Source organism: Galleria mellonella, unplaced genomic scaffold, assembly GCF_026898425.1.
Source record: "Galleria mellonella isolate WM207_F2 unplaced genomic scaffold, CSIRO_AGI_GalMel_v1 utg718, whole genome shotgun sequence".
Classification (NCBI taxonomy): domain Eukaryota; kingdom Metazoa; phylum Arthropoda; class Insecta; order Lepidoptera; family Pyralidae; genus Galleria; species Galleria mellonella.
In genome coordinates, this window is record NW_026442143.1 from 350,351 (window position 1) to 375,335 (window position 24,985).

The window sequence follows — 24,985 nt, forward strand, 5'->3', positions numbered from 1 at the left end:
CTCGAATATAAAAAGAATTTAAATTTTCAGATAAGATTAGCTAAATATTTTTTTATCTTTCTTAAGCTGATCACACCATGTATGTAAAAAAAAAGTCAATATTATCCAACACTTTAGCAGTAGTCTTGATTGCGTAGCTCTTCAAAGATAAGGATAAGCAGAAATGAGAAAATGGAACGCCACTTCATTAGGTACAAAAGATAAACGCACATATTATATTAATAATTGAGAATTTTAATTCGAAATTAAGTAAATGACCACATAACCAAAATTAATGATAGAGCACAACAAATAAGTAGAAGGAACAATGCAATGAATATACCAATTTGATGTAGAATGTTAGAATTGAATAGATAACAATATGGTGCGACTTGAGATAGGGGAAAAACTTATTTTACAAGTACTGTAACAAGATTTGTTTTGCTTAACCCGCCCAGTTTAATAGGCCTCTCTTACTGAGGGCATAATATTAATCGACAGATACATTTTTTTTAATGAATGGTAATGAAATTGGTATGGAAATTATATTATCTGTAGTAATGCTAACGGTATACGCTGGCAGGGTACTAGCGAGGGATGGTACATGAGAATGAAAAGGCAGGTCAGTTAGCCTGTTGTGATAAATACACTCGGATTTCAGTACGATGGTTTCCAAGGGAATCACGTGGCGGTGGACTTAACAGGGTATATTGCTAGCAATGGTTATCCACATTATTAATAATCCTATCCCCCTCCTCTCCGATAAATACATTTACATCGCTACATTTTTAATTCCTCTGCCAGATTAATCAATTATGTACTTACTTGCAGGGTCATTGGAAAGAAAGATGCATGATGATACGAGAAAATGTTGAGAAGTCATAAGATGAATCTACATTTTGTATCTCACATCATATTAACTTTTAAGCCGTTTATATCGGATTTATCTGAAAGGGAACTTGTATTTTTTTCGAGTATTTAACTGCCTTTTAAATAAAAACAATAATAAAATAAAAACAGAATATACCTATAGGTAATATTATAAACTTTATAATATATAGTTTATAATATTTTAAAATTACTTGTCATAGTTAGAGATACTAAAAATATAAAGCGCAATTTTAATTCAAGCTGATATGAGGAAGCTTAGTAGAAATCTTCTTCTATATTCTTAAATTTTGTTTTATTTAAATGTTGAGATAAATTATATCTATATAAAGTGATATTACATGATGCTTTTGGAATTTGGTACGTGAAACTATTTCATCCGTATGCAGGGCGCCAAAGTATCAAAAGGCAGTATTAAAATCCTATGAAATGATAGATTTCATTTAAAAAAGATTATGTTATAGTAATTTGATGATAAATACCCATTTTTATTACATTATTTATTTTTTTATTAAAATACAAATAAATATGTCACAATATATTTTTAATAATTTTATTATTGTATAGTTACATATCGTTACAGCGTTATGTATTTTATAGTGAAACCCAAAAATTATATATATTTTTTTATTTTTATCTTGGCTTAAAGATGAACCAAAATTTTAGTTAATTTTCTCACAAATTACAAATAAAATTTCTAACTAGTAGAAATTATAAAATACAATTTAAAATCGTAGCTAATAATTAGCTGGTGATATCCATCTAATATACAAGTACTTAAAGCTACACTTATTAACATACACTTATATAATAAAACTAACCAACACAGCGAATGTAACAACAATGATATTGGACGGTCTTTAATTTTCTCAAAGGCCTTATTATCATCTTAATATAATATTTAATGTCCTTTGAGCGGCGACTAGGCACATATTGGGTCAATTCACGAAATGAGATTCTAAAACTAGATCTCTACTTAGAGACCAATATTGAGAAAGACGGCTATGTAATAAAAGTTCAGAATTGATCCCGTCTTATTATTAAATGCCATTATTTAACACTATATGAGGAAGGTTAGCTATGTTACGTGAATGATTATTATGTCCCCATTAAGTATATCTACATTATAGAACTATAAGTGTATTTTATACATTAAGTTCCGGTAGTTAGAGTTTATTAAAATAATTATTTTGGCTTGGTCATTGATGACACTTGAAAAATAGGTACTTTTACATTGTATCCTTGTGTATAAAATTTTAATGTAACACAACACTATACCCGATATGTTATTGTAATTTATTAGAAAAGTAACCATTGATAGGAAATAAAAACATATATCCATAACAGTCCAATTTTTTGAAGGGGACGTTCTAAATCGAATTATTGGTTCAATAGATACATGTTAATGTATTGTAGGTTTACAAAATATTTGGCGTATAAACCAATATTTATTAGCCACGTATAAACGTAATTAAACGTGTTTATATTCCTTAGCGTAAGCGCAGTACAAATATTTTTATGAAGCTTGGACCATTAATATCTGTTGTTACTAATCATTTGCTATATTATTGTTTGTAGTAGAGATACGATGTAATGATCGTTAACGCCGCTAGAGGGAGTGACGCTGTGAGGGCTCCTGCGCCGTTGCATTTGTCCTTGTCGCATACGCCACAGTATCTCAGCTTCAATTTCTCATCCACGATCCTCGGAGTATCGAGAATTTGACAAGTTTGGTTGATGTTCAAGGGATTGACATCTAAACACGCCCGAATGACAGTGCCAGTTTCTGTAAGTAAAATTTACAAAGGTCAACAAAGTTTAAGATTTTTAAAGTTTAAGAAGTTTAAGAAAGAACATACTCGTAAGCTTCTCCTTTGGGGGGGTTTGCTAGTAGTTGCCACGCTTGGCAGGCGGGTTGGCAACCGTAGCTAGGTTTTGGTGATGTTTAAAAAGAAACGCTACTGCTCATTTGTCGACCATTAAGTTCCCTCAATCGCCTTTTACGACACCCACGAGAAGGAAAAGAGTGGATAATTCTTTACCACATCGCTATCTCTGATCATAGAGCGTATAAAAGATTATTTTTAAAAATGATTTAAAATAAAAGAAGACTGTTCAGTCTTCTTTTATTTTCTTTAACATCTATAAATTAAGCAGCTGTTTATACAGAACTATTTACTTACGCATAACAATTTTGTGGCAATATCTAGGGGCACCTATCGCTGATCCAATTTCAGCAGGGAGCAGTCCACGCAGGAATTGGTTGTTGTAGTTTGTGGAGTCCGAACTCGAACATTCCTGGAAACCAAATCAAAATAATGGAAATTAATAATCACCAATAACCTTTCGTTATTACTACAGAGATTTATTTATCTATCTAAGTTATGATATTAACCCTATTAATATTATAAATGCGAAAATTTAAATCTATTCATTCATCCTTTTTTATAGATGGATATTTGTTACTCCTTCACGCAAAATCTATTGAACAGAATTGAATGAAAATGGTACACGAGTAGGGTTTATTCCACTTAGCACATAGGATACTTTACGTATTGATTCAAGCGGGCGAATTCGCTAGATATAGCTAGTTTATTAATAAAACTGCATATTTTAATAAATTGTGAATGTTTTTTAATTGCATATTTGTATACGGATCACATAATAACTAATGGATGAATTGTGATAAAATTTAATGATTGCAATGGAATAGTAACTTTGCCTGCGCTATCATTATCTATGAGTTTTCGGAGTACCAGTACGTAATGATAGGTGTGGATGAATGTAGATAAATTCATCCATCGTTACGAATTCATCGAGGATTAACCATGGTTTCCCGAGGAAACCGCGTGGAGGCGGCACAACCTTTTACGCTCAGACCGTGGCCAATTTAAAAAAGTTCATTTTTTAAATTGGATTGACCGAGAATCGAATTCGGGACTTCGTTATACAAAACAATGGGTGTATTACTACGCCATGAAGGTCATAAAATTATTTTATATATGAAGATTGTGTGCATTTTGTTGTTTTTCTAATGTAATAAATTGTCAACTGCCTTTGATAGCAGAAAGGTCGTATTGGGTCTTATTATTTTTTTATTCTTATTTATGCTTAATGCATGATTTGTTAATAAAATTAGTCTTAATTTTTTTTCTGTTAAAAATAATATTCTTATAGTAAATTATAATAACTATTTACTTACGACTACTGCGGCATTTTTGAATGGATCAGCACAGTTTGGATCCATTTGAGAGTTGCACTGGTAACATTTCATACATGATCCTGAAACAAAAAAAAAATATTTTTATTAGAAAAAATCATATACATTTAATTATTATATATAAATTAGCAAAAGCATAAAATTATTCAATTTTGTTAATTCAAAACACGTTTACTTTATTATTATTATTATTAAGATCTATTCTATTTACTTAATTTTTCTAGAGTTCTATTTCTATCAATCACAGGTTGTAGTAATAACTCCTAGGTCGTGACCTCAGAATGGTAATTGGACGGTCGCTGGTCATTCACTGGGTCTTCGTACCTCAGCTAATAGGATTAATTTATAAAAGTGTCTGCCGTTTACTTGGGACAATCACGTTATAAAATACTTTATTAGAACCTGTAAGAACGAAGATATAGGTATCTTCGGGTAGATTAATTTGATACATGTACATTTTTCTCAACAAAAAACTATTTAAATCCATTTTTGTGTCTTTGTATTAATTAAGCAATTAAGTGTATTCATAACGAAGTCAATATAGTATAATAAATATTCAAGAAAATATAATTGTCTCTCTAAACTAAGTTTTCAATATAATTATTTATTGTTTATTTAAATAACATTATTAATGAAACTGAAATATGATATCAAAGGTATATATGCGTTTACCAGTCATCTTTTACTATCATGTTTTAATGATTACTATTTAAAAAAGGGGTTCGATCTGTGTATAAATCAAACATGTATTCCTGAGTATATTTGTTTGTATGACACTGGATATTTTGTGGGTATTATATATTATATACATATATAATAAAATAGGTGGGAATATCTCTCAGTTATCTAGTAACTATAGTTAAGCTCTGAAGAATTTGGTCGTAGTTATTAATTATTTAAGCAGCTGTACAAATTTGCTTTAAATTAGTTCTAAAGAATAATTTAAAGAATGAGATAACTTTTTAGACTGAGATAGATAAAAGGTAAAATCGTTATCATATTCAATGACAACTAAAGTTTTGAATCTTCTTGTATTAACATCACATTATATGTAATAGTACCTACTAATTACTAATGCGGTACGTCTAGCTTTGAACAGACGTTCTTATTAATAAAAACGTCAAATGTATCAAATACCTGTATCATATAACTATAGAACTATTTGTTTGTCTCTTCCTTTTGTGCTAAATTCTCAATTTGAATAAAAGCGACAAAACACTGTAATAGTTAAAATGGGTTTACAGTAGGCTTTGGTCTTTTTGAATAATGGGGTTATTATAAAAAGCTTAATTTTATTTTATAATTTTTTGACAAATATTTCTTTGTACGTGAAGATACAAACTTCAACTAGTAGAACGTTCTCTTAAATAATGCTAATAATCTTACTCTATTTGTACTACAGCCAATTCTGTTCTAATTCACGGGAACACATAATAAAATACATTCCTTTTTGCGCATTCGCATCAAAATACAATGTAACATCAATTCACGTGCAGAATAATAAAACGAGAATCGAGTGAGAATAAAACCTAGATTTTATTTGCCATTTAAGCGTATTTGTAGTTTGGTGAACAAACAGTATTATTATAACACAGGGAAGTAAATTTATAGGAATGTTTTCGTATCTAGGACGTGAATGTCTGGTTGACTACTGAGTTTGGTTCTTGTTTACCTCATTTTACATAAGAACTATTAACAATAACCTAGATACAATAAAAGTAGTATAACTTCTTTTAGACTACTGACAAAATACTTATCGATTGATCCTAACATTACTTTGTATTTATCAAAACAATATAAGTACAATATAACAAGTCTTGAAAATGATAAATTTAAATGACAATATTTTACGATCACGTTACATTATCTGACAAGTGACAATGTTCATGTTATAAATTGTCCTTCTATGTAATGCAATAAAATAATTATCGTACTCGATAACTATTGAAGAAGTATTAATGAACTAATTTATATATAATCTTCCTTTTTTTTTCTCAGAAAGACAATTTTATCTAATCAAAAAACGATTGGGCTTCTTATCAAATAAAATTATTTCTGTGAAAGCAACACACGTAGGTATCTACGTTATTTAAAAACTGACATGTATTTTTGTATGATCGTGTAATTAATTGCACCATATTTTGTATATGACTTCTGAATAAAAAAAGTATAATGAGTATGCCTACATAAAATAAATAAAATATACTTGGAGTCAATTAGAATTGTATAATATTTTTTTTAAATCATTAAAATGTCATCTGAGCTGATAAACATCTGATGGAAAGGGATAGCTATCGCCTATAGATGTTTTTTAATGTGGGTCACCAGTGAGGGATGATAGGTGACGATTAAAACAGGTCAGTTAGTCCATCGTGACGAATTCCACTAAAATTAACCACGATGGTTTCCAGGGGGAACCGCGTGGAGGTCGACCTGATAGGGTGTATTGCTGGCAATGGATCAGTTAGACCCCATTACTAACAATCCATTCCAGGCCTATAGATATTAACAGCACCATGGACATTATAGAATATACTGCACATTATAGAAGCATTTGGTATATCTCATGCCTTGCTATTCCTAAGTCCGTTATAGGCACACTGAAACATAACCATGCAAGTACAACTGCTTCATGGCAACAATACGAGTGGGACAGAAGTATCCGAATAGACGACTATCACATAAAGTCCTCCCACTAGTAAATATTTATAAATGGCTTTTATATAAAGTCTCTCTCGGTGCCACCTTTAAACTAAATCGTACGGCGCTTCATGAAAGTAAGTTGCTTTGCAGAACGGTAGAAAAAGATATACAAACGACGTCGAATTGTATGATCAAGGGCACAGTGGCGCCCCCGCCAATTCAAAAACAGCCGTAACATCCTTTTCTCGAAGTGACTTAAAGCACTTTTAAACTCCTGTAACTTTATTAAGCAAGAAGTTTGAATATTTAATAATTAAAAGGACATACTACAACTACCTATATTCCTAACATATCTAATAGTAATACCTGTAAGCGATTGTTAGTAAGGGAGACTAAGGGCCCTATTGCTAACAATATACCCAACCAAGTCTGCGCGTTTACCGCAAAAAAGACGCCGTTTGTCGTATCTCCTCACTTTCAGGGCACTTCCCTTGATAAAAAGTCAAGTCTAGGAATTCTGGGCGTTGATATATCTTGCGACGTCCAGTTTTGCGGTCATCTGGAGGAGAAGGCTAAGATAGCTTCCAAAAAGTTAGGAGTGCTCAATAGGGTGAGACGATATTTCATGCCAGAACACCGCCTGAAATTATATAAAGCCCAAGTCAGGCCGCATATGGAATACTGTTCTCACCTGTGGGCAGGAGCGCCACAGTACCAACTCCTTCCGTTAGACCGCATTCAAACTCGAATTATCGAAAGTCAACGCCTTACTGTCCGACTTGATCCATTGAAACTGCGCAGAGATGTTGCGTCTCTGTGCATCTTCTACCGAATTTATCATGGGGATCTGAGGAATTGTTCGGATTGATACCTGCTGCTGATTTTCACCACCGTACAACCCGCCACAAACTAAAGTTTCATCCCAATCATCTGGACGAGTGACGGTCTTCCACCGTGCGTTTTTCAACACTTTCTTCCACGCACAACCATTCTTTGGAATCAACTTCCAGCAGCAGTATTTCCGAACCGATACGACAACATAACCTTCAAGAAAAGAGTATATTCCTTTTTAAAAGGCCGGCAGCACACCTGCAATGCCGCTGGTGTTGTGGGTGATCATGGGCGGCGGTAGTCACTTACCATCAGGTGAGCCGCATGCTCGTTTGCCCCCTGTGTTGTAAAAAAAAAAAAAAAAATCTTTTCATTTTTACTTAAAATCACTTACTGATACCCCGCTAGCATATATCGTTACCTTTCTATTATAGACCATTAAAAAAGAAAATAGTTATAGTTTATGTCAACTAAAGTTAGTTAATTTTGCCACTGAGGTACTTCTAGCAACTTAATATTGTTACCAAATTAACTAATTAGTTAACAATTTATAACAAAGTTGTTGAATAGGTGCTTCACTAAAATAACTGATACGGTTTTATATGAGATCTGACAACTTTTTATAGTGGAAGAAAATCGATGTCAGAATTTAAATTTTATATTTTCGATAGGACTACATGGTCTTTCTTAGTATACATACAAATTAAGTATTTAAACATGTGATACATGACGAAAATGTGAATCATATTATTTGTGCTAATTACTGTGAGTCATAATTCGTTTTGTGTTAATTTGAACACACGTCGTGCAAATGGATACATATTCTACTTGTTGGAAAAATATCCAGTACGGTAATATTTTACTTTTTCCGAGTCAATATGCGACCTAAATATATTTAGACCAGAATTTAGCAACTTACACAGTATAGTTGGTCGCCTATTCGCCTGTTGAGGTTCTCTATTATACAGGATAAAGGATACAAAGAACAGGATAGTAAGCGAGACATAAGTATTACGATTCACAGTTGCAAATTTCCCGAAATATAACACCCAATTTTACTAAGTATAACTTAGTAAAATTGGGTGTTATATCTTGCAGTGGCCAACCCAGGTTCGCAATCTATTAAAGGATTTCCAGATATTTAAATATTTTGTAATGATTTTCAAACAAAAGATATATTCTCTAGTTTTAGCTACACATTTCTCAAATGAAGAAATATAAAATAATAAAAAAAAGGTTACAGTTTTAAGGCTTATTAATTTATTTACACATTTAAATATTTTAAAACTTATTTTTATTTACATGCCACAGTAAATAATTGGTTATAATGTAAACATTTTTTCCGAAAAAAAAAAACTGCGATGTCATTCGGAATAAAATTAACATGAAAACCACTAGGGAGTAAATCCCTATCGATTTTGTAATATTTTACAAAATCGATAGGGATTTACTAATAACGAAATAACGAAATCTACAAAAAATTGTAGAGGAATTAAGATCAACCTACTTCTGAAAACGCTTTCTGAACTGAAAAACTGAACTGTCACTTTTCTCATATTGGGTTTGCTGGAAGAAATCTCTATTGGAGATAAGCTCGCCCTTGTGCACTATTATGTTTGTTTTTACATTTCAATAACCTTTTGTGTACAATAAAGAATAAAACATCTTAACAAGAGATGTAGACATATAAAGATGTAAATTATTAGCATCATGTTTTATTTATCAAACCTGTGAGGATTTAGCACAATATTGTAATTGATATAAATATATAAAGCCGACATAAATAATTACAATACAGTATGACTCACGACAGTTATTATACTGCAATAGTTTTATTCAACATGAAATTATTTTATTAATAAACAAGTTTTTGTGCCACAATAAAATGGCTTCTCCTATCGTGTCAAAATTAATATGGGACTATCGCAATGGTAAACAAATGACAACCGCAAAAATAATTCTTAAAATTTGTTCATAACTGGAATCATCTCCCTTTAAAAGGCGATTTTGGAGCACAATTTTTGAGAGATGACTTAAAAAACCAATCAGATGTAGAGGTATCAATGTATGCGTAGATATATAAGTACATACCATTTCTATAGGTACTGCTGATTTAATGCTTGCAATAAATCATTATCATTACATACCATAATAAAACTGAGGATATCCTTGACCAAATGAATATAGGAGTGGCATGAATGTATGTCAAGACGTGTTTTCGACCTTAATAAGGACGCGCTCAGGATAAGATTTACTTTTCTAGTTATTAATGAACAAAATAATTATTTCAAATTCTACATTTTAAACATAGACATAGAAATATATGAAAATAGTAGACTATTTAAGTTTCCCAACGATATCAATCATTAGAAAGTTAGTACGTATTTTGATTTAATATGTTTACAAAGTTTTTGCTGTTTCCCGTGATTTGAACCCACGAACGTCTATGGAATCTGTAAGTAGTTATAATAATCGCTATGCCTTTTATAATACCACTTTGCGTTACTGTGATACACACAAAAGAAAAAGAAGATATAATCTATGTCACTTTTTATTAATATTTCTGTTATTATATCTTTTTTTTTTGTTTTTTTTTTCTCTGTTTTTGTGAATTTTATCTGCGTTTGTCACTATTTTTGTGCTGAAGTTGTACAAATAAATTATGTATTTATCTATCTTTAAAAGTATGAAAACGAAATAATTACGAATAGCTACATAATTAATATTCAAACAGGATATTATATACTGTCTAACCTATAATAAATTTAATATCAAGATACATAAATATATTATAAGATATATTAGATGCCCCTAGTTGTACGTATTGGAAATAGGTATAGCTGATGATGTCATCTCACTTCACTCAATAACGTACTCGTAAACATGCCTAGAATACTATTGTCATTGTACTCCGGTATAGATAACAACATACTATGCGGACTACCAGACTATTTCTAGACTCTTGTGTCGCCAAAACGTAAACAATTCCGTTTGTAGCCATATTTTTTTTATAACTTGAAATGACAAACAGCTGATAGCTCTCCTAATTAAAAGTGATAATTATTACTTATAAACACGAATAGCACTATGGTACGACTCAGTTTAACACATTCCTGAGGATTAAGGTGTTATGCCTTTGTACCTTGTAATTTCACTGTGACATCAAATCAAAGTCAATGCATTTGCATTGTTAGTAATTGGGGTTTAGTCCCCATTACTAACTACACCTAGCGCATCATTCTACCTTTAACTATAAAAGGCTGAGATCGAAAATAATTGTTAATGTCCCTGTTGGACTAGTGGTTTCATTGCTAACAATATATTCTGTCAGGTCGACCTCTCGCGATCTTTCTAGAAACCATTGTAATTAATTCTTGAGGAATTTGTTACGATGTGCAAACTAATCTGCTTTCATCCTTACCTATTAATCTTCCACTGGTTCCCCACCACTATCCCATGCGGAGTCACCATTCCGTTATCACTCATTTTATCTAGTCCCCGTTGCTAATAATTCCTTCCTGCTCCTAATTTTCTTTTTCATCTATGTTTAATTTGGGGTTTTTGTTTTATAACATGTTAATCCTATAATATCTAAACAGGATATCTACTACTATAACTAAGAGTAATGAATTCCACTTACTAATTCATTTAAGCATTATGCATTTTTGACAGTAGAAGCATACATTTATTCTGAACAATAGCCGCATCAAATTTATTAATGTTAAATGTTTTTTAAAATATTTCCTTTTCACTTCGGTTCCTATGACATTCCATCAATAGGTGCTGCACATCTTCAACTTTTTCACAAACAACACAATTTGGTGAATTTTTTTCTTTGATTTAATATACAAACGTTTTTGATGGATATTAACCAGATCTAGATAGTGCCTCTGATCCTTAAAATTAACTTTATTTTAATTCTATTTAATTTGCTATTTACAAACCAAGACATCATAAGAGGCTCGCATTGAATTGTTTTTATACCTAATACATAAATTTTAATTAGTAAGTTTAGTAATAAAAATAAAAAGATAATAATTTTTTGCCTTTGGCACCTAGTTCTCTCACTTTATCAGATTTTGTTGACAACAATAATTAAAATAAATTGTAACAATATAAATGAGCAAACTACATAATACTAATAAAAAGAAAGTACATAATATAATTATGTACTTACATGAAACTTGGATAATATTTATCAAAATAATATTTTTCATTATTTTTTAATAATTTACCAATGTAAATGGTATCAATTTATATAACTTCAAACTTAGATTTCAGATTGTTAGTCTGTTAATTTTTTTCAATTAGATGAGTAATTGTGTGAAATACTATATTTTTTGGTAAATTTTCACACGTATAATGTAATATGTGTGAAAATATAACAAAAAAATGCTGAAGATATTTTACAAATTGAAACGGTTATAAAAATAATGACCCTCCTAAAGCATCATATTGAATAGCATCATGAATAGCACAAAACACACTATGTACCCCTCATGCATTACCATTCTTGAGATTTAACGTCTTATGCCTTTATACCCTGTAATTTCACCGCCATATCTTATCCTCCAAATAGAAACACAATTTATTACCCCACCATTTCATTTTGGCCATTGAATATACGCGTCCTCCATGGACTGTTAAAGGAACAGTCCTGAGCCTGTGTCTGTATGTGTGTGCTGTACAACACATCTTTCAATTAATAGGGGTTGTTATATATTGTCTAAACCGAGTCGCTATTCGAAGATCTCTCTTCCCTATCTGTTATTGGTTCTACGAGTTATCGCTACTTCAATTTATTCATCCTTCGAACGATATCGGTCACTATTTCTTCTCTGGATATCCTTATTTCGACTTCCTTTACATAACTATTACTTTGTAGTAATTTTTCTTGTTACATACTTTGCTTTGTGTTTTATTTAAGCAAGAGAAATACGAATAAACATCACAAAATGTTGCTACATTACAAAATGAGCTAGTGCTGGCAGAAAACCAAGATTCGTTCGGAAGAGCCATGTTTAAGGAAAATAAGGAAATGCTCTTAAAAAGTGAGATATTTTTTATTTGGTAATGGAGTAAAATAATTAGGCACCAAGTCAAGATTAATGTCATGGCTACGTTTAACATAAGCAATATATTTATTTTTATTTGTTTAAAATTCTGGCATTATCCCAATGCAAGTAAGCATTTCAAAGACTGAAATTTTGTTAGTTCTTTTTTAACTTTGACTAAGAAACCATTACCAAAAGAAAGCGGCCAAGAACGTATCGGGAAACGTAACACTATCAATTATCTATTATCTCTTTTTAAAGTCTGAATATATAAAGAACATAAATATTCTCAACGACTATATTCCTTTTTGGAGTAGTCAAAGATATTTGTCAAATGTTAGCGTTATGGTCAATACAACATTCGATGTACGTGGAGAGAGAGAGAGTAAATTGTTAGTATTAGCATGTAGAGGTCCCTTCGCTAGCAAATCAGGTCGACCTCTATGGGGTTCCCTCTGGACACTATTAATAATTAATTTCTTTTGATTTTGTCTCGTTGAGTTAATTGACTTGAGTTTATCTTTACCAATCACATATCATTGACAGGACAGACGCAGACGATGTTACCATTTAATTCCACGCCCACCAAGGAATATGTATATAGCGTTAATGATTCTCATTATACATGTAAAGGAGAAATTGTTAGTAGTGGAGAAATTTGTCCTTTTTTTATTTTATATACAACTTAGAATGGCAAACAAGCTGATGGCTTCCTGATGGAAAATGGTAATCGTCGCCTATAGACATGAGCAGTACCATGGACATAACAGAGTATACTGTTTCACCCATGATACCTCCCATGCGTTGCCATTCCTGAGGACTCAGGTGTTATTCTTCTGTATCCAGTAAATTCACGCCATATCCCATCCTTCAAACTGAAACACAGCCATGCAAACACAACTGCTTCACGGTTGAAACACGAATGGGTTAATTTGCAGTGATATTGCCTGACTCCATTTTCATCTATTATTAACTGGTACCGTCAGCATATATCCAGAGTGCGGACCATATCATTATTATCATTCCATTTTCAACTTAACAAAAAAAAAATTACACATTTGTATGTATTTTTGTTTTATTTTATATATGTTGGCCCTAGAACCTTCTGTACAACTAGTAATAGACCTAGTGTAAAGGCGGATAGATTTCATAATGTTATATACATAGCCTGTTCCATCATTTTTGAAGCAAGTAATTTAACTCCAGTATCGCTTTATATCGAATTTGATCATTAATTCCGCGTTCGTAATCGTTAAACATATTCGATCGTCAGATATAACAGTGGCAATGATGGATGACTGTACCTATTGTATTTTCAATCACCATGTGTAATATGAAATACAAATCTCGATTGTTATATTTTTCCTGCTTTAACATCATACATTTTTATAGCATATGAGACAAATGAGCGTGCAGCCGATTCAATTCAAACTTTCATATCGATAAATGTTAATAAAATTAAAAGTCGATTATTTCAATATAGAGAAGATTGCGAGATATTGGAATAAACATACGAATAGATAAAATCCTTAATATTATTATTTTGGCTTTTATTGCTCCTATTGTTCTTAAATATTTCCTATAACCGATACGCCCTGATTTGACATGGATAAATAGGTAGAAAAGATGTTTAATTTTTTATAACAAAATATAGCCCATGTCATCCGCTGATAATGTAACTTTATATAGACTGAAGAATTTTTAAAATTGGTTAAATATTTTTTTTCAATTTATCTATTACAAACAAAAAAAAATCAAATCTTTCCCGTTTATAATATTAAGATTAGACGTATGTACAGACGAGTAGTTGCAAATTATTATACGTATATAGATTAAGTTAAATAAAATACCGTAGTTATAAATAGTAGGTTTGTATAGTAATGAAAATGTATAATGTCAGTAGAATGACAGCGTGGTAGCTGAATGACATCATGTTTGCTGTTGTCATCGTTCAGTAATATCATTGATTACGCGTCATGGTAAAGGTCAATACTTATTGTTTTTTGCATGTTTGCTTCTTATTGACCAATCGCAGATAAACGGTTGAATTGATTTCGATGTACTTTTGCATTTGGTGCACAATTATCTTTTCTTACTCATATAATAAAATTATAACTAGGGGATGTCTGTACATAGATGTCATTTGAAAAAAATATGAGGGTCTTACTATGATCAATAGAAGTTAAAACAATAATTAAAAAAAATTGTCTGTTTGTATATTTATTTCGGTATTACACAAAACCTACTATATCAAATTGGATGAAGTTTCACAGTTGTGTTCCTGAAGGTCTAACTTAAAATCAGGTGTATGTTTTTTTATACAATTTAGAATAACAAACAAGCTGACGGCCCACCTGATGGAAAGAGGTAACCGTCGCCTATAGACATGAGCAGTACCACGGACAAAACAGAATATACTGTTTCGCCCATGATGCCCCCCATGCGTTGCCATGTATTATCTTGATACGCCATCTAAAAGTGGACTATTTCATTGATATTCCTACTATTGATCAATATGTTTCAAAGTGTTTTAAAATTCGTAATGTTATATTAAAAAATCTAAATACTGCGCATAATAATTTTACCTTCCGACAATTCTATCTGATATGATTCGAACCTATATTTCTCAGCTATCTACATTTGTAAATAATGGGTAGTCATCAAAATTTTTGATGTGAGAGGCACAATATTATTATTATTATTCACGAGTGACAACGCATGAGTACATTAATGTTGTAAATGAACACGGATATTGATTACATCACTATATAAATTAGATTGACATTAAAAAGGAATATAAAGATTTAATTAATTTTACTGATAAACAAATTAAATATCATTGAATATATTTTAGTGTCATCTACTTTTAAAGTATAGAAAACTTGTATTATGAATACCAACTAGACAACTGGTCGTAATTTGATTTAGTAAATACATTCTTTATTAAAACAATAAAAACATCCACGCTAATATAAACAAACGTGAGTCATGAATATAAAAATGTGTCTATTGCGTAACAATGGAGATGGAATTCGCGATCATCAGAAGGTCAACATATTCAACCGCTACACCACCACGGTCAATGATAAATTTTATACACTGTCGTACAATCAGTATCCAACCTCATGTCGCAGATAATTTGGCGATTTCCAAAAAAAGGAGGTTGTCTTAATTCGTCTGTAATTTTTATGTCTATGGTAACTAATCTATAATGTTTTGAAAAAATCTTTTTACAATTGACTAGCGATCCGGCTCGGCTTCGCACGGGTAGCTAGAATTTTCAGAAATAATATATAGCCCATGTTACCTGCTTATAATTTAGCTTTCTATAGGTGAAAGAATTTTTAAAATCGATAGAGTTCTTTCTGAGTTTATCCATTACAAACAAATAATCAAATCTTTCTTTTTATACTTTTAATATAAATAGAATTTACTCTCATCGTAGTTTTATATAAATTTTTTGATAATTAAATTTGTAGTTTTTATTTACGGAGCAAAAACTGCTTGTGGCGAAAGCGAATCAACTTGTAAACATGATTCTTATTTTCAAATTCAAATATTTTCAATCTAACGTGTTCACGAAATATGGCGTCTCATCGTGCTTAAACCATAGGCGTATTTAGAGAGAGGGCTCGGTGAGCCATGCTCACTCCTGAATTGTTTGGTGCCCACTCCAAAATAAGACAGATGGCAGAATGCGAACGTGCCTAACCTTCCCCACCGCCCCATCCCGTCACCCCTGGAAAATAGCCTTAAATACACCAATGTGCTTAATGTTAGAAATCTCTATTTTTTGCGAGCAAAATGTACAGTGCGCGTATATAAGATATTTGGGGTTTCATTTGTTGAGACATTTTGTTAGTGTGACAGTATTGGGTCGTAAACTAAGAGCCGGCCGGTCTATCTTACGTTCATAGCACGTATGTATGTGTATGTATATCTATGCACATATATACATAGATACGACTCAGTCGTAAAAAACCTGGACCAGTTCCAACTATGTCATTTTGCAGAGAATATGAACACGCTTCTAGAATAAACTTGATTGCTTAGATCATGGAGCAGAAGTAACCTGTGCACTCGTGATTGGAACTCGTAATAATTATTGTTGTTTCTATTAGTTCTATCACCTATAATCTCGGAGCCGTTGTAGCGTTAAATAGCTCTCAGTGAGCGGGCATAGCCGAAAGAATTTCCTGTTATTGGATGATCGCAATCAAGCATCACACTGTCCCTCTGTTTACTTATAGAAGCAGTAGATAACGGTTTTAGTACTTATTGTATTATTGTATCAGCCGTTAATTATCCATATACCGTTCTTATAAGAGGGCTTTTATCAATAGTTGCCATGTTTGGCAGGCGGATTGTTTTGGTACAGTCAAGTTTTGGTGATCTTTTGAGAGAGACCCCTCAATCATTAAACTTCCTTAATCATTTCTTACGACACCCACGAGAAAGGAAGGAGTAGTCTATTCTATGCTGGGACCACACGACATAAAATGAGCAAATTTAGTTTACTTTTATTTAATTAAAGACAATAAAATAAACAAACTAAAATTTCACAATTTATATACTGGAAATTAAAATTATATTAATTTCATTCCGTTTCTCTGCGAATTCGGAATACATTTATACATATAAGAATTGATATAGACTAATGGTCGGCCAGTGGTCGAAACCCGACCATAACATACATATATTGTAATAAATGAATTTATTATAGTTATGTTTGACATTCAGTAAGACTATAGACAATATTAAAGACAAACAATATTAATCTATTCTCAATTTGACCACAGACTTTAACAATAAACAAATGTATGTTCTATACATATATGCGTGTTGTGTAAAATACATGGCAGTGTGTGTAATTTTAATGTTTTTTTTTTATTGATTTTATGTACATTTTTTTTATGCACAATAAAAAAAATATTAATTCTGCACTCCTTCTCTATATAAACTATAAGTGTGTCAAATTGCATACTTCTCCATCCGCGCAATTTTCGTAAAAAGGGGTACAAAGTTTTTGCTTCACGAATTAATATATAGATAACTATAAAATAAAAGTTTGTAATAATAAAAATAAGAAACGATTATTTGTTTTATGAGTAGATTCATTTAATTTTCTTATTAAGTTAGTGATTCGTTAAAAGGAGTTATTTTTAATAATACGATAAGTCCATTCAATGCGGTCTATTAGTGTTGTAAATTCACTGTTAGTGTTATAACCTCTTGGGATGGGATTTCATTATTCTGATTATACGATATTCCATAGTGTTGTTCATGTTTATTAGAGCTTATCACTTTCCATCAGGTAGACCGTAAATATGCAGATTGTATTTTATTATGTCAACTCATAAACACGTTCTAAGCCAGTATTAAAGTTGAATGGAATCATTAATCTTTTTGATAATACGTGCATTTTTTACTCGAAGTCTAATTACCACTTACTATAGTTGAATCTATTTACAAACATGTAAATAATAACGATTGTTAGCATTTTGTTGGAACTTTGTATACTTATTAACGTTATTAAAGGATGCTTTAATTGATTACTCGAGGAAAAACTAGTGGAAAATTTAACCTTTGAAAATGCCCCAAATGGCATAACCGGTTAGGTATTTATTATAAAACCTATTTTGTGATAGAGTACTAGTGTTTTGTAATAATATTAATATCTAAATATAGTTTTTATTGTTATATGTATATCATTGTCATGTCAGCCGTTAACTGTCCACTGTTGAACATAGGCCTCTCTCATCGCATTTAGGCTTTAGTGATGTTTTAAAAGGGACGTTGCTGCCCATTCCTCGACCATTAAGTTACCTTAGTTGCCTTTTACTACCCACTGGAAAGGAAGGGTTGGCCCATTCTAAGCCGGGACCACACGACACACGGTTGTATGTACATAATTGATCAATATTGCAAACTGCCAGATTTCATTTTCAATACTACACTTTTGTTAATTTTTAAGCAATTCTCAGAAGAAGAACATTTTAATTAGTTTACTTTTATGGGTATGTTACTGTGCTAATTTCGATACTTTTTGCATTATTTGGTCCTGTGTTGGTTTCATATTTATTTTGTGATGATTAAAATCTGTCACGGTTTTTTTCAAAACTTGCTTGTTGCAAAAAAGTAATCTACTAATCTAATAATTTAATTTGGAATCTAACAATTTCTATGCTTTTTTTTTTAAAGCAAAATATATTTATTTGGCAATTATTATTATTTTTTTTATTAAGGAATCTTATAGATTCATAGAACGAAAATAGATGATTTAGTACTGTTCTGGTCTAATATGGACTATTTTATTCTACTGTTAAAATTTAATTTACATCTTTGAACTAGATCACTTTAACTAATATTAAATATTTTTCAAACGATGTATGATTTATGTTTTATATAGGTATATGTATGGATATTACAGTTGGTAACTAACCATACAAATAACATAAGGACGAGAACCGGAAGTCAGAATACCATTTCGAACCATTTCCTGTTTAAATTCCGATAAGGACGTCCTCAAAATGGCGGATACTTTAGCAAATGTAAATAGTGTAAGTATTAATAAACATAGAGAAAAAATTAGAACGTAGAAATTTTTCAACTTGGATAAATGTTAATTTACCCGTGATTTACGTTGCACATGACTTTAGATATCTTCTGTTAACATCTTAAAGGAAAACTAACTGATTGATAATACAAAATTTAAACTGCCTTCCTAAACATAGGGAAACGTAATTCTTACGGGAATCTCATAGTGCGTGAGAAATTGCAGCAAAGAAATAAGAAAAAAAAAATATTTATTTTATATTCAATTTCTAGATATTTAACCTAATAAATATTGTATAATTTAGAAAAGTTTACAATTTAATAATATTACAAAATAATACTTATCACAGAAAAAAAATGTACCTACATTTTTTGTGTGTTATAAATTTGTTGACATGAGCCAAGTGTTAAAAGCACGCCAATTGCTACAAAACTAAATACGGGCTAAATAATAGCATTTTGACTATAGGTATACATATCGTAATTTCGCTAAAAATGGAACTGTTAAAGAGTTCTTTGTTTATGTATGCTTACGTCAGTTTTCAATAGACACTTTACAAACGTAAAGCAGCTTGGCATTGTGCGCCTACGCATTAATTATTACCTATTTGCACAGTAACATCTGACTCAATTAAGCTACATTTTGCTAGAGACAATATGATATGTTACTAGGTTTTACTTGCGACTTCGTTCCCATAATCAGGATATGTCTATTGGCCAGGATAAAAGTTGTCTATGCCCATCTTCTTCCCAAATATTAATCCCTTTTTCAAAACAACTAAAACCTACTACAATACTCATTTGGCTATTGAACTATTTTGTCACGTTCTTTCAAATTGGGAATGTAGCATAAAAGAAAGAGACAAAACAGTTCAACAGCTAAAATAGGTTTACGAGGCGTTTGACATTTTTATAAATAAGGGAGTTAAGTGTATACAAAATTTTATAACGACTAGTGGAGCCGTTCAAATGCCAAAAAAGTGATAAAAAACACATTTATAATTTTATTATTAATAAGGATAGTAGATTAACGTATATTGGTTACAAAGTAATTAAATGGAAATGTAATTTATGACAGATGTTTTTGTGATATTATTATATTGACGGCACCAGATAGTATTTCAACAAAAGAGTTTGAGTTTTTTGCTGCTTGCATATAGCAGTTAAACAATTTTAATATAAATTCTATGATATTGTCATAACAAAAAAAAGTCTATTTAAATATTTTTATAAGAGGAGTACTATGTAAAAACAAATTATTTAAGTTCGAATAGTTAAATTTAGTAATAGTGATGTCACATGTTTACCTCATAGCAATGATATAAACTCACAGTTATTTAAGTTTCTAATAATTAATATTTTTCTATATATATATATATATATATTATGTTAGAGTAAAAAGAAAAATATAAAAACATCGAAATATTGTAGTTTGCAATTCGTAATAAATTGATTCCGATTTTAATTACCTTATCATGGTATTATACTGATTAATAGAAAAACAAACACTTGTTCATTAATCGATACTAAAGTCACAGTTATTTATTACTAACTGGGTAGTTATTAACATTTTATTGCAACTTTACGTCAGTGCAATGGCAAACTTTTAATAATACTATAATACTGGTAGATAATTTAGTATTTCAAGCAAAAGACTGGCACTTTTTTAATGAAATTCCTTCCAACATCATCGCCATAATTATTTCAATAACCCATTAATACCCTATGGGTATGAATACAAATGATATAACGTTATTACGTAAGCATGGGTGTCATTCCAACCCCATAAAAGGAGTACATGCCTACTGATGTAGCGTCATCATATCATATTAGCTCTTAACTGTCCACTACTGAACATAGGCTTCCCCATGGGGGATTTTTGCCAATAGTTGCCACGCTTAACAGGCAATAAGAAATCCTGCGGTTCATCCCTCTACCATTATGTTCCCTTAGTCGCCTCTTATGAAACCCACGGGGAAGGAACACGGAAAAGGAATATTGTACAAGAATATTATTATCTAATTGTACCCATAACTTCGTTCTTACTAATACTAAGTGAATCTTTCCGATATTCTAATAGTTATTTTGCTATTCGGGGCGGAGTCGAATTCAACGGATCATAGATTATTAAAATGTAAACAGCCGTTCTGGAGTTATAAATGGTGTACCTAACCCGACTCTATATATATATATATATATATATATATATATATATATATATATATATATATATATATATATATATATATATATATATATATATATATATATATATATATATATATATATATATATATATATATATATATATATATATATATATATATATATATATATATATATATATATATATATATATATATATATATATATATATATATATATATATATATATATATATATATATATATATATATATATATATATATATATATATATATATATATATATATATATATATATATATATATATATATATATATATATATATATATATATATATATATATATATATATATATATATATATATATATATATATATATATATATATATATATATATATATATATATATATATATATATATATATATATATATATATATATATATATATATATATATATATATATATATATATATATATATATATATATATATATATATATATATATATATATATATATATATATATATATATATATATATATATATATATATATATATATATATATATATATATATATATATATATATATATATATATATATATATATATATATATATATATATATATATATATATAGATGTGAAAGTGAATTTGTTTGTTACCTTATATTGATTTAACGGCTTACCTAATCACTATGAAATTTGATATACACGTATAGATACATATGGGAAGCAGTAGAATATAGCCTTCTTTTTATCCTACTCAGTAAACATATCCTGATCACGCGAACGAAATCACGGGTAAAAGCTAGTAATATCATTAAAAAATAGACTGGATTTAGAATGATAATAAACGTCTAGTGGTAAACGATATCGTGTTGAATTATATTATATATTTTTTTTTATTTTGTAAATATATAGTAAATACCGCTAAAATCCGGCCGATTTTACACGAAACGCTAAAACAATGTTTTTTCTGTTCTTTTTTAAATAAATATAATATGCACAAAAAAAAAAATAAAAAAAATTATCCGAGTACAGCGACAGCATATATAGGCACTTATATGTTCATTTATATATTCCATAATATTGACAAATAATTTAAAAAGGAAGGAGTGTTTAAACCACAAGACTAAATAACATGACTAGTGTTTGTTATTTGTGCAGAAGTGTATGTAAATGTTATACGAGTTAGAGACGCTAATTTTGCGTCACTTCCGGGTTTAATTTTCGTCGCGCTAATTACCAATTTGTTTTTTTTTTCTTTTATTATAATTAAAAATATATCATTACATTAATACGAAAAAATCAAATTGACTAACAGAAAACAAAGAAAAATTTCATTAAAATCTGTTTAGTATCCTTCTTTTTTATACTACAAATGTGGCATTCAAGTATACAGCCCGTTTGATGTTCACTGTTACTGTAACGGTCACTGTAGCCTATGAACGCCTGCAATACTGCCTTCTTTATTGGTTACATTAAAATTTTAATAATATACCTATACACTTACTATATATACCTATAATATAATATTATATACTACTAGCGACTCGCCCCGGCTTCGCACGGGTGCAATGTTGATACTAAATATACCTACCTACTACAGAATATCCTTATAAATAACATTTACAGCTTTTTCGTCATTAGACAATACTAACATGATACAGGATACTAACAGGACTTTTTTGTTGACCTTTTTAAGGTGTACAATATTGTAGTACATTATTTTGATTTATCTCGTGAGATTCAGCCAGCGTTTGAAATGGAAACGCAAAAAAATATGTTTATTTACGACACCACATTAGAAATCTCTAAATTTATCAGTGTTTCTCTATAATATTATGCATTTATTATACATATAAACCTTCCACTTGAATCACTCTATCTATTTAATAATAACCCCTTTAAAATCCATTGCGTAGTTTTAAAGGTTTAAGCATACCTAAGGACGGACAGACAGCGACAGCGACTTTGGTTTTATACTATGTAGTGATATATATATAATATATAATACATTGGTATTAAAATGCAAAGATTACAAATAGTAGGATTGAATAATATTTGTCAGTTTTATTCCTTTTCTTACATTACGAGGCCATCATGATGATGTCATTTGCCATTGCCCATGAACGTAGACGTAATTACATCTACATAAAAAAATATTTCAAGGCTATTCCATAGTGTTGCGAGCTTATAAAAAAAAAAGTCCTTCTCCTATAAACGTCATAAAAACTGGACGAACCTGAAAGGACCGAATCCTTTGTACCTATTATACTTATTATTTATTTTGTATTTAATCAAGTTCAAACTCAACTTAATAGCTATGTTGCAAAGAATTATCATTGAATAAGATGAATACTCCATGTTATGACACGTTATCAATTATTTTATTTATAAATTATTTTATACATTTAAGAATCATCTGTGGTTTTACTTCAAACACTTTATTAATAGATTTTATCATTATTATGTCAGTCGTTAAATACTACTGCGTTTTGGAATCAGACATCTGTAAAACTAATACAAATTTGTAAAAATTTAAATAAAAAAAAATTAGTTTCCCAATTTATCTCTTTTATTTGTGATAATATTACACGATTATATTGCTAATTTTGAAAAGATTTTGATATTAATTTTTCAGTCCATAGAATTTACTCCAGTGTTTTTTTTTTAATTTTGTGACAACTGAAACCATTTTTAAGAACAAAAAGTTACTTGTTGCGTAGCAAAATTTACTTGCAAGCACAGGATTGCAATAGGACGAAATATTTTATAGTTCATCGAAGTGCGAAACATCGCGCGATGTGTTTCACATCGCTTGAAAAGATTTTGTTTTTATTTATGTTTTTGTTTATAAAAAATAAATAAACATAATTCGAAGTGGCGCCCTTCATTTACTATAAATTTTCTCAATACATTACTCGTTACTTATAAATAAACAGCGCTTATATGGAAAAATCGGTCAGATAAAAATAACTAAAACTTGCTCGGATATAGATACAAGGTTTATTTAACCTACGCATGTAAAAAAGTTTTAAGTATCTATATTATTTAAATGTATGAAATCATTATTTTTGTATATTTGTGTTTTAATAATAGAAATAATTAAATATATATGTCTGTCTCCTTATATATACGAACTTTAAAATTCATTTAATATGAATTTGTTGACTATTATTTTAAGAATAACACAATCTTTACTTAAATTAAAGTATAAAGTATCTACAAACAGAATTAGAGATATGGTTTTAACTACGACGAAGACATAAATATAACACGATATAAAATTTTTAGAAATTTTGCCGGAAACTGTTGGAATTTTAAGATAAGACCTATTTCTGCGTACAACTTTTCAAATAGTAACGTAATTTGCAAATAGTTTATTTAAACATTGACATCTACCGTAATCTTGTTTCAAGTCCACAATCTAATCAGCCAAAACAAATAGTACTATCGCTGGCACAAGTTTTACAATTAAAACTTACCGATTTCAATGACAGCTAGAAGTACAGCTAAGCTCAGTGGAGTAAGCACACTACGGGTCATGTTGATGTATACAGAGTTGTATTAGCACAGCGTACGAGTGACCTCTTGCTACGAGTGTTGGCGACTGAGAGACCACCGCGCCCTCCCGACATAGCGTCG

The 24,985-nt window shown here is 30.1% G+C and overlaps 1 protein-coding gene across 1 annotated transcript; it reads right to left on the bottom strand.

Moving 5' to 3' along the window:
* Positions 1-213: 213 nt before the first annotated feature.
* On the bottom strand, positions 214-24,985 carry LOC113515934 (uncharacterized). The gene is made up of 4 exons (XM_026900229.3): positions 24,826-24,985; positions 4,070-4,149; positions 3,051-3,165; positions 214-2,653 (listed from the first exon to the last, which is right to left on the bottom strand). The coding sequence occupies exons 1-4, from the start codon at positions 24,884-24,886 to the stop codon at positions 2,433-2,435; spliced, it is 477 nt and encodes a 158-aa protein (XP_026756030.2). The 5' UTR covers positions 24,887-24,985; the 3' UTR covers positions 214-2,432.